Source organism: Paramisgurnus dabryanus, chromosome 14, assembly GCF_030506205.2.
Source record: "Paramisgurnus dabryanus chromosome 14, PD_genome_1.1, whole genome shotgun sequence".
Taxonomy (NCBI): domain Eukaryota; kingdom Metazoa; phylum Chordata; class Actinopteri; order Cypriniformes; family Cobitidae; genus Paramisgurnus; species Paramisgurnus dabryanus.
The window spans coordinates 8,556,063-8,568,820 of NC_133350.1; the positions used below are offsets into that span (position 1 = coordinate 8,556,063).

Below are 12,758 nucleotides of genomic sequence, written 5' to 3' on the forward strand. Positions count from 1 at the left end.
CTCGTCAAAGTTGGGCGCAATGTTAAGTCAATGGGATTTTTTGGGTGGTTTTTCGCCCCCCTTTCGGAAATCCTGCACCCGATCGCTTATAAAAGTCATAGCAGTCTTCTCCTCAATAAGCCGGTCGATTTGAGCCCTAATTTATGGGTCTACAACAAAGCGTGCGGGACGAGTTACGCGCCAAAAAAGTGTCCAGAAAAAGAAGAATAATAATAATAATAAGTATGCAAGATAGTAATAGTGATGCTTTGCATAAATGCAAGCACCACTAATAATAATAAGTATGAGCAATAATAATAGTGATGCCTTGCATAAATGCAAGCACCACTAATAAGTATGAGCAATAATAATAGTGATGCCTTGCATAAATGCAAGCACCACTAATAAGTATGAGCAATAATAATAGTGATGCCTTGCATAAATGCAAGCACCACTAATAAGTATGAGCAATAATAATAGTGATGCCTTGCATAAATGCAAGCACCACTAATAATAAGTATGAGCAATAATAATAGTGATGCCTTGCATAAATGCAAGCACCACTAATAAGTATGAGCAATAATAATAGTGATGCCTTGCATAAATGCAAGCACCACTAATAATAATAATAATAATAATAATAAGCTTAGATACAACAACAGTATGTTGGCTTTGTCAAGCCAACATAATAATAATAAGTTTAGATACAACAACAGTATGTTGGCTTTGTCAAGCCAACATAATAATCATTGTTTATCATAATTTAATGTATTCTGTTCAATGTTCAAGGGGTTCTGAAGAAAACAAATGCTTCCTGTGCAAGGAATGGACAGTCCATTAAACATGGGGGGTTTATTGTGTGTGTGTGTGTGTGTGTGTGTGTGTGTGTGTGTGTGTGTGTGTGTGTGTGTGTGTGTGTGTGTGTGTGTGTGTGTGTGTGTGTGTGTGTGTGATTGTTATTGTTATTAATTAACAGCGGTGATAGCGCATTGGATAAGACACTCGCCTTTGGTGTGACAGACCCGGGTTCGAGTGACACACCATTGTGTCCCTGAGAAAGACACTTAACCCCTAGTTGCTCCAGAGGCGTGTGACCTCTGACATATATAGCAATAGGCTTTATGCCCAGTTGCACTACTTCCTGAACTTCAGCCAGCTCCATGTTTCCTGTCTGCCATTATTGGACAAACTGATTAATCCAGGTGTGTCTGATTATTGTTGGTGTGACTACTGAGGTCAGGCACACCTGGATTAATCAGTTTGTTTGTGACTACTGAGGTCAGGCACACCTGGATTAATCAGTTTGTCCAATAATGGCAGACAGGAAACAAGGAGCTGGCTGAAATTCAGGAAGTAGTGCAGCTGAGCATAAAGCCCATTGTAAGTCGCTTTGTATAAAAGCGTCAGCTAAATGAATAAGTAGGTAAGTAACAGCTAGATTTCAGTACTTGTGACATCTACAGATAATATTCATTTACATACACACAAACAGGCAAAAGAATTATGAGTTAATAGAGTTTTTAATTTTAATTGCTTAGACTACTTCTCTTACGTGGTATAGGCTATTATTTACAGTTGGCGCTAGCCTGATGAAATAGCCTGATATTCAAAAAATAGTAGTAATGCACCGATGTATCGGCCGCCGATATTTATCGGCCGATTTTTGCTGAATTTGAAACCATTGGCATATCGGCAACAGCACGAGAAATGCCGATACCGATTGTTTATTAATTAACCGCATAAAGGCAATGAGTTGCATGTCTGTTGCGTAATCCAGCATTTTTTACAATAATTATCTAAATAATTAAATACTTCCCAAAACAAAATAAGTTGTATAAATTATAGTTTGTCAGACGTGCGATGAGGGAAAAAATAATAAATCAAATAGTAAATCACACGAGATTACTCATTCACGTGATCCATGCGGTCTAGAGTATTTCGGAAAAATGTCTGCGGTCTGGGCTTTCTTCAAAATCTTGCATTTGCAACGAGTGTTCTGCAGAAATATCAAGAGGAGGTAGTATTGTATACAAGTCTTTTATATCGGTATCGGCCAGAAGTTGTCTGTTTAAATCGGTATTGGCCCAAAAAATCCTATCGGTGCATCCCTAAAAAATAGCTGCAAATCTTGTGCCTAAACCAAATATTGTTTCACCTATTTGGGCACATTTTGGCTTTGAGACAGATGAAAAGGGGCAGCCGGTGAATTTGGACGGGGCAATATGCCGTATTTGTAGCAGAAAATTGTCTCGCGAGGAAATACTACCAATCTAAGATCGCATCTTAGAATAAACCATCCTGTGGCATTTGCTGGCCTTGGAAGCAACACATCTACCAGTGGTGTAATGCAATGTGTTCGCGTGGTTTATGGTTTTAAAAAACACCTTATTTTCAACATACCGTACATTATTGTTGCTCCTTTATGCCCTGCCTCCCTGAAACACATTGATTTTGTCCAAAGCTCATCCTGCTGAAAAGCGCAGTGTCCTTCATTGGCCAGCTAACCAGAACATTGTGATTGGCCTGAATATCTCTGTTGTCCACCGGAAATGTGACGCTCCTTACCATGTTTGGAAGATTAGTTCACAATACAATGGAGTGAATATTGTCTTTACTACCTTATCAATACAAGCCAAATCTGATCCAGAAAATGCAGATGACCAAGCTGATCGATCAACTTTACCAGCGCGGTTTTAGCAGGACGTAACAGATTGGTAAGGTAGGGATACTAAAAGGGCCATGGGTTTGATTCCCAGGGAACACACATAAAATGTATACATTGTAAATTGCTTTGGATTAAAGCATCTGCCAAATGCGTAAATCTAAATGCAATTTGATAGAATTTGACGAAGGAACAATACAGAAACTCACCCTATTTGTAAAGCGCGGGTCACTTTCTCTCCTTAATAGCATCTATGTAATGAAAAGTTAATTATTCTGATAAAGAAAATAAGATCTGATTCATAAAGAGACAACATCAGCGAGCGCAGCCGTCGCAGTAACTCAAGATTAATTCAGATGTCCTCCAGGTTAATTACTACAGTACCAGAGATGTAAAGGTTAAACAAAGGCAAGTCAAGTTGACATTTATTTTAGATATCCTCGTTTGCCTCACACCTGAATTGAGGTTTAAGTAAACACTGAAACTCAGGCGCAGGAGATTTAATGAAGGCTGAATTTTAACGCTGAAGTTTAATGTTTTAAATGAGGTGGCACTCTACGGCTGGCATTATGAAAATGTCATTGGTTTCTCGTAGGTGAGAACCGAATTTCAAGGCGTGAGAAGTTCTGTGAAAATTGCCGTGAACGTTAATGTGCTTGTTATTGCTATGATTAAGCTGTAAGAGCTCTTTAACATAGTCATATATTGAAACTGCTTGCCTAGAAAAGATCTTTTAGACGAGAATGGGAATGTGTGTACTTATTTTTCCTGCGGTTTTAATGATGCCTGCATTCCGGAGATTAAGATAAATCTGTTCATTACTCTATTTTAACTACCTCTCAACACCCGAACAGAGCAGATTTCGATGCTTAATGAAAAGGATGCACTTATTCAATCAGACAAAAAACTATTCAGTTAAACTTCTAAGTTTAAAGTCTTGCAATTTCTCAAATGAACCCTCTTTTTAATCAGGCGGCTGATTGTTTGTGTCTGCAAGTGTTTGCTTACAGTAAAGGGTTCTTCACAGCAATACCATAAAATAAAACTTTTTGGTTTTCCAAAGAATCTCAGCAAATAGCAACTGCAGCGTAACGTGATCTCATTCATTTTAATGGAAGCTTGGTTACTTCTGGCGACATGAGACCGTGACCGTTGGCGAAAGAAAGTGGGCTTGTTCAACATTTTGACAAAGTTAAGAAAAGTTTTATGCAAATGATAAGCAACTTTCGGGATTGACTACCAAAGCCGTGGAGCTCATGTTATCCAACGCTCATTAGTTAAAGGAAAACACCACCTTTTTTATATTTTACTATGTTCTTACCTCAACTTAGACGAATTAATACATACCTTTCTTTTTTCAGTGCGTGCACTTTTAATATTTGTAACAGTGCCTCGTGAATGTGTTAGCATTTAGCCTATCCCCTTTCATTCCTATGGCTCCAAACAGGGATGAATTTAGAAGCCACCAAACACTTCCATGTTTTCCATATTTAAAGACTGTTACATGAGTAGTTACACGAGTAAGTATGGTGGCACAAAATAAAACTTTAGTTTGGAGCCATAGGAATGAATGGGGCTAGGCTAAATGCTAACACATTAAAGAAGCGCTGTACAAAGATTAAAAGTGCACTTATTGAAAAAAGATATTAATAAATCTAAGTTGTGGTAAGAAAAACGGTGCTGTTTACCTTAAAGGGGTGGTTACACTAGACTTTGAGCATGCAAATATTTTTCGGTTTGTCAATATAAGATCAAGATAAGGTGTTTGTCCATTTTTGCTTTTCAGTAAAGAGAAAGGTCACACCTTGACGTACCAGTTTTCTACTGGTCACATATCTCCACGTGATACGAATTCGCAGGTCAGAGTTCACCAGATCTGAACTTACACAGCGAAATGCAACTTCATTTTTCATGAAGTCAATTGAACGAAAAGTGTAGTGTGATCGCCCTTTACGGTGGTAGGCGGTTTCTCGTTTGTTAATAACTGTCACTAGGACAACCAGAATTAGGAACGCCTCCTAACGACCTTATTAAAAGAGACAGACAACACACAGCAACAAAGTCCCCGATGGTATGCCCGCAGCATTACGCTGCCTTCACGTGCAATTGAAAACTTGATAATTCACACTTCTAAAATTGTGATTATACGTTTATTCTGTTCAGGTGCTTTGTTGTCGGAAAGAATCGAGGATGCCAGGTTTATACTTACATACAATATGCTTCAAATGATTAATTTAACGACAATACAAGGCAATAAGGCTGTTGCGGATAAAAATTGATAAAGCATACCTGCCACAGTGGAAATCTTTCTCCCATACACCATTTTTAAAGTTTGAGGCCTGTCCGTCTCGGGAATTTGAGGAATCAAAATTATTTCCGAACTTCCCACAGGTTAACATGATATCAGAGGGTGTTGGAGGAAAATCATACTTATGATTATCCGATAGCAGGTAAAGGCCACATAAGTCTTTAAAAGAACAATTTCTTCCTGTTGCACAAGTAAGATTTTTATGTTTAAGGTTCAATATAGCCAGACAAAGATCATTTTTGGTGCCTTTATTTTTAAGATTGTATGTCCCCACAAATATAGTTAAGGCCATCTTTGGATGCTCCATACAGTACATGTTAAAAAAGTGCTTATAAATGAGCCAAGTGATGGTCTGCTTTAATGTTTAAGGGGTAAGGTTTAGGTAATTGATTTTTAAAATATCAACAACCTGGTATGAAACAAAGGTAGTTATATAGTAAAACTAACCTATGTGTGTGTCCATTGAAGTCTGTACGTGCGTGCCAGTGAGTGAATGCCCCTGTCGACAATGATTAGCTTTGTAATTACTCAGCGTTGGCTAGGAATCTCCGGTCCGAGCTAACAGATAATGCTATGCGTCAATCTAAAATCTCATGATAAAACGCAGAGCGGGAATGCAAAGAAAACAGCACAAAGAGAACAAGACGGAAAACTGTTAGGATGGTCTCTCGATGCCCACTTTAGTTGTGGCAAACCTTTCAAACAATATAACAAGTGAAATGCAACATATAACAAACATTAATGGCAGATCCACAAAGATTTGTCTTATGGTAAAAATGCCAAGTGCTGAATGAAACATGATGATGATTTACATTGGATATGGATATTTTCAGTGGTCTGGGGATTCTGGTAACAAAAAGGAATATCTCAGAAACAGCAGGGACAGAAGATAAGAAAGTTCAGCATTATCTGAGCGTGAAAAACTGATGACATTTTGTTCCTTCCCCTCTGAATAGTTAACCCCATATTAACATTAGCCCATATTTTACTTAACCTTAAAGGGACACTCCACTTTTTTTTTTCACAACTTTTTTTGAAAATATGCTGAATTTAAAACTCCCCTAGAGTTAAACATTAGATTTTTACCATTTTGGAAACCATTCAGCCGATCTTTGGGTCTGGCGGTACCACTTTTAGCATAGCTTAGCACAATCCATTGAATGTGATTAGACCATTAGCATCGTGCTCAAAAATAACCAAAGAGTTTCCATATTTTTCCTATTTTAAACTTGACTCATAACTTGGCGTAATCATCAAGTATTTTGGTGTCGTAACTTGGCTGCAGGAGGCTCAATGATATTACGCAGTACACGAAAATAGTCCCCTGCTATTGAAAGTTACCAAGGGGACTATTTTCAGGCACTACGTAATATCTTGCGCCTCCTGCAGCCATGTTACGGCAGCAAAGTCCTTGATTATTACGCCAGAATAAGAGTATATTTCCTAGCCATATCTGCCTAGAAAATCACAACTTTTAAAGATGGCGGCGCTACCGGAAGGTATTTAGTTACGTTAATAAAGTTTTAAATATGGATATTTCTACAACAACACCGCGCGGATTACCTTCAGAAGACCTTTGTTTATCATCCTGGAGCCATTTGGATTTAATTTGTGAAGGATGGACGCACTTTTTTTGGACTTGAAGGTTGTGGACCCCGTAACATTACATTTAATCAACTGAAAGATCTAAAACATTTTCTAAAATATCCGAAAATGTGTTTGTCTGAAAAACGATGGACATATGCAACACGGACAGCTTGGGGATGAGTAAATCATGGGTTTAATATCATTTTTGGCCGACTTATCCCTTTAAGTTTTACCTGCTGCCGGTAGAGGCGCTAATTTAGTAAATGCACCTATTGTTCGTATTTGGTGAAATGGTCAAACAACCAAAGCAATCGTATGGGTTGGAGAATAGGTTGCATTTTTCTAAGGCATTTTTTGTAAAAGTGACTTAAATATCCTAATTTAACTACAGCATAATACTGGCTTAAGCTAAGCCTTTTCTGTGAATCCAGCCCAACATGTGGAGACACGGATGGAGACAGCACTTTGTGGCATGACTGAGGACCCAAAATCTTATAGACATCACATGAAGTGTTGATTGACTGTTGTCTGAATCGGATGTTCCTGCGGAGATCTGCATATTAAGTGGATCTTTGTGTTTGTCCAGTCAAAAGAATTACTAGCTTTTCTCTGACTGTACAATTGGTTTCCCAACCCTTCGTCTCGCCGTAACTCCACATTTGCACATTTTGTTATTATCTTCCACATTTTGTCTTCTTCCTGTCTCTCTATCTCTGTCTCTCTCTCAACATTGTCTCCTCTTCTCCCCACTGTAAGTAACAGATTTGACATGGTAGGAATGTGGCAGATGTAATTTAGCAGAGTTGAATCAGGCAGGCCTCTTGTGTAACAAAGCTCTCAGAGCGTTCTGTTCATCTCTTAAACGTTCTTCCCGAGCAGAGCACACGCATCAGCTGGGCAGCCCTAACCAGTGCCAATGAATTATCTTTAAAACACTACCTGGATTCCTCTTCCTGTGGTAAGGCGTTTATTTGTGCCTTAGAAGCAGGAATAAAGAGTAAAATGGGATGGAAAGAGAGAAAGAAATATAGATGAAGGATTTCACAGGTTTAGCTTTTGTCTAAATTTGTTCAGTATCTCTAGAGATTTCCTCCTCTGACACATCCTACAGTATATTTCACAACACACACACGCACTGCTTGATTGTGCTAAAAGTTCTTCACAGAAAGACTTGTTAGATAAATGTTTTTTACTCCCCAAAATGAAAATTCTGTCATTATTATATTAATCATAGATGGTAAGCACCCAGTTATTGGTACCCATAGTATTTGTTTTTCCCTACTATTGGGTACCGTCAGCTGTGTGTTACCATCATTTATCAAAATCTCATAAAGAATAAAGAAACTCATACAGGTTTTGTACAACATTATGGTGAGGAAATGTTGGATGAATTTTTATTTTTGGGTGAACTATCCCTTTAAGCCAAGGTTTCACTAGACTTTCAGCATGAAACATTTCTAAGGAGACACCTGTGCATATGAGCAGCTACAGATATACCATTCACCAAGTGTTTGGGTTTTTTATTAACATCAGGGAGTCTGACATGCTTGCACTGGTGTTGTTTTGTTATATTAAAGCTGTATTGTATAAAATGGGATTGCATGAAACGTTATCCTCCATCTTGGGTCTTCGAAAAAGATCGCGGCCTGACTTCAATCAATCTTCTATTGGTCACACGTCTTCACATGATACAGATTCACACGTCTGCTAAACTTAAACTTTGGAAAAAAGTGAACCCACTTCCCATAAACTTGTATTCATGGTTTTAAGCATTCACATACTTATGAATGGAAGTCAATGGATTAAAGTTTGTAGTGTTTGACCACCCCATCAGATAATTGGTCAAAAATTACCAGAGCCACTTAAGAAACATTTTTTTTTAATGCTATAGATGGTTTCGTTAGACGCACATGCGGTGACGGGATTACACGTTTGAGCAGAACTTAACTTCCGGTCTCTGTTTAATGGTTTGTTCAAAAATCGTGCACCCCGCCTTTAAGACCAAAGTCTGAATCCAATTTACTGTTAAACGTTTGTTTTCTCTTTTAGCTGTTTGCTTTCTCTTAAGACCTAATGTTCGTGTTTATAAGGATACTTGCAAAGATGGGAATTTTGACCAGGGGGCAACCATACAATTTTTCTGATGAAGCCAATAGGGGTGTGAATTAATTGCAAATTCATCAAGTGGCCGCTACAGTCAATTCCCATGTATCACCATGTTAAAATGGCCAACTTTACAGTAGAAAATAATCTTTTTACAGCCTGGTACAAAAAGTGTTTTGGTCTATACATGAATATCAGCTGACGTCACTCAATTGTCTTCCGCCATTTTGAGGACCTGAAGTGGTCGCAAAAGAACTAGAAGCTGTGCCTTCAATATGCTGTGAGCATCAAAATCACTATTTAACAACACTAAGAAGGCTCAACACAACATGATATTTTGCTCGAAGTATCGCCTATGTCTCTACACATGAACTCGAGCATTGAGAACATTGTTTGTGAACAGAGAGTTAACTAAAAAGAAGGTTTTGAACAACTGACTTTAGATGATTTGGCGTCCGCTCGCCGCCTTCTTCCCAGTCAAGATGCATCGATCTCCAATTGCGACGTAAGGAGGGAGGAGAGTAAAGATTGATATCTCCTAAAGCATAGTTCCGTAAAAATGCACAGATAATTCGTTGTTTTGTCGCAAGTGAAAAACAATATTGACCTTCTAGTTGAAAAAGGAGCCTCATATGAGATTAATTCATTCGTATTCGGAAATCGATTATTTACGTCTGGCAGAGATGACGAGCGGACACCATAACAGCCAAAGTCAGTTGTACAAAAACTTTCTTTTTAGTAAACTTCATGTGTAAAGATCCAGGTGATACTTCGAGCAAAGTTTCATGTTGTGTCACGCCTTCTTATGTTGTAAAAATAGTGTTAGTTCGGTAGCAGCGGACAGCGGCTGGAAGAATGCATCAGGGATTGAGTAGGCATGACACCCTAACCAAGATATATTTTTTTTAAAGTAGCGTTTATTTTCATGACAGTCGAGATGCGACATGTTGTCTTTCGTAGCCCTTTACTGTATCCGTAAGAATCATAGACAGTAAAAGATAAGATTTTTACACTCTGATCAAAAAATGACATTCTAACTTTTCAGTAGAAATATCTAAAAATTCTTAAATCAAGATGTATTTTCTTGATGAGCAAAATGACCTAAGAAAATAATACTAGTTTTTAGACAAAAAATATACAAATTAAGTGAATTTGTGCTTAAAACAAAAAAAATCTGCCAATGGGGTGAGAAAATTTTACTTGAATTAAGAAAAAGAAAAAAGAAATCTTATTTTACAATTTTTTTTCTCACCCCATTGACAGATAATTTTGCTTGTTTTAAGCACAATTTCACTTAAATTGTATATTATTTGTCTTAAAACTAGACTTATTTTCTTAGGTAATTTTGCTCATCAAGAAAAAGCATCTTAATTTAAGAATTTTTAGATATTTCTACTGAAAACAAGACAAAATACTAAGTAAGAAAGTCATTTTTTGCAGTGTAGTGTCACCTGTTTTCACTTTGGGCATAAATGACTTGTTGTTGCAGTACTTGTTGCAGATCTGATGTTTAATGTGCTGTAAAACCTCATGTTTATTACCTCAAGTCATGTTTCTTCTGTTACAGGTTGGACACCAACACATTGATGGAGAATGGCATATTTGAAACATAATATTCCCTTTGTCATCTCTCTCTGGGCGATCTTGCTCTGTGTAGCCCTATTGACCCTTCCCCTGGAGGCAGATGGACTAAAGAGAAGCCTGTATGTTTGGAAAGCAGGTGGGATGCCAATATTTCTTTGGATTTAGCTTTTTCAGAATTGACTCCAATAGTGAATTTTTTAGCACTGTCTCTAGCTGGATTATCAGCATTTGTCTGCTACAGTATGATCCACACTTGAGGATTATTTCACAGAAAACGAAACGTCTTTCATCATTTACTCGCCTCATGTCATTTTCCTTCTTTGGTGGAACAAGATGCCTCTCCTATGAATACAACAAAGTACATAGAGGCAATAAAACTCCAAAATGGATAAAGGAACCCATAAAAATATACCATATGTTTTTATGCACTATATTCAAAGACTAGGCTTGTTGGGGACAGACCAAAGCCGACATTAAAACTGGCTGGTTGAAATATGTTCTGGTCGTTGTGTGCAAAATAGAAGATATAATAGATATAATTGGACGTGATATCTCAAATGTCCTACAGAAGGAGAAATTTGGATCAAACTCATTAAGGGAAATTGGAACATGATGTTTTTTCATACAGTACGCAGGTTAAATGTTACTGTGATATTTTGAACACACAGCAGTTATTCTAGACAATTTCAAGGCGCAAAACGTACAGTTTATATTTCTAAAATGCATCCACAGACTGAGATGTCTGACCAATTATTTCATGCTTAGTTTCTCTGCGGTCCGAGCCAGTTGTAGAAGTCACATCTTGGGGATTACATAATCAAATGTGTGAATGACAGTGTCTGGTACAGTCAGTCAACAGGAGGTAATAGTCTTTTTAAGTCTGCTTTTGATAGAAGAGAACAGAACTAGTGAATGTAAAAACTGATCTGCTTGGTTCAGATATTGATCCTTGTGGTGACATAATATCTGCCATCAGGAAGGATGTATGTTTGGCAAATCTGATAAGTGTGAGACCATCTGCCTGTGTTATCCGTGAAGTCTGATCAATCTTATATCCAGCTGGAGTTACGCTGAGTGTTCTTCATGTTGCCATGGCAACAATTGTTAAGCGGGAGATGGACAGAAAATTAGCACTCGTCCCGTTAACGTTGTCCTGTACAGCCAAGCTTCTGTAATCGTATAATTCATAACCATAACCAACCCTTTTTTGAATTACTAACAAAATATCCAACATATTGATGTGAATCCCCGTAGGCATTAGGGATATCAGATGACAACTGCAATTTTCAGAGATTTAAAACGTGGAAATAAAACCCTCTTATTTTGATTGATGAAAGGATGGATGGATATCTAGTATTGTTAAACAAAGCTTTAAATGCTTTTTTAAAAAAGGACAGATAATATGAGACTTTTTTTAAAGTGGCGGTCAGTCCATAGAGGCTCTGACTGTGTCTCCTCACGTGCTGTATTTGGATCAAAGGGCAGGCCCACAGGGGCGATGATTCCCGGAATGGAAAATCGAAACAGTCCTTTGTTTGTGTAGAAATGCTTATTTGTACATCGGCAAACATAAGTGCTAACATTCACTCTCCACAAAGAAAAGTTTGCAATGGCGCATGCAAGCCTAAAGAGTTTGTGCTTATCACACAATTTGCATGGTACCCATTGAATCCGTTGCGTAACAGAGCCCCCCAGTACAGTAGAAGTCCTTATATGGGCACTTAAACCGAAATAGCACACAACCAAGAGCTGACATGAAATCAACGTCACAGAAGTAGTGTGTTGTTGTATGTGAGTGAAATTTAAGCTTGTTTAGCTTACCAATGAACCCAGCCTTTTGGAAACAATGGATATTGTTTGTTTGACCAGGGTAGCAGCGAAGTTGTGTGTGTGTGTCTTTGTTTATGGACTGCATTTATATAGCGCTTTCATAGACCAATGGCCATTCAAAGCGCTTTACAATTTGCCTCACATTCACCAATTCACTCGCACATTCATACACCGTCGGCGGTGTCAGCCATGCAAGGCGCCATCCAACTCGTCGGGAGCAGCTGGAGTTAGTGTCTTAACACTGATTTTGTCAAAATCGGGCGTTCCGAACTGGGTCATGACTCGCAGGCTGTAAATAAAACTGCATCCAATGTATGTATTTTGTTGGCAATCATTTGCAATTGACCCTTTGCTAAGCCCCGACCTCCTTAGTTACTGTTGCTACGTCTGTTAACTCTTTCACAAGGAAATATCTCGTCAATTAAGAGAAAACGCTTCCCCGCCAATGACGAGATTTTCCGTCTTTCCGCAATACCGCTATTATCCACCAGGTTCCGCAACTTTTTAAACCCGGAAGTATTGCCCTATGGCAAGCAGCTGCATGTCCGTGTCTGTTTTAAAGATCGCTCTGAATGGGATCTCTATGAAAAGTCCGTCACAAAAATGGAATTATCTCTGCTTTTTGCTCAAAATGTGGTGTTTTTGCAGAAACCTACCCATATTCAAAAAGTGATTACAAAAGAACTACTGAAGGTAGGATGAAAC

The 12,758-nt window shown here is 38.2% G+C and overlaps 1 protein-coding gene across 1 annotated transcript in view; it reads left to right on the plus strand.

Annotated features, from left to right (window-relative positions):
* Positions 1–12,758, plus strand: part of thsd7bb (thrombospondin, type I, domain containing 7Bb) — a 138,213-nt gene that overhangs the window by 78,890 nt on the left and 46,565 nt on the right. Inside the window, exon 2 of the mRNA XM_065241018.1 lies at positions 10,207–10,359. Coding sequence (XP_065097090.1) covers positions 10,233–10,359 — 127 coding nt within the window. The 5' untranslated portion in view covers positions 10,207–10,232. The remainder of the gene's footprint in view (positions 1–10,206; positions 10,360–12,758) is intronic.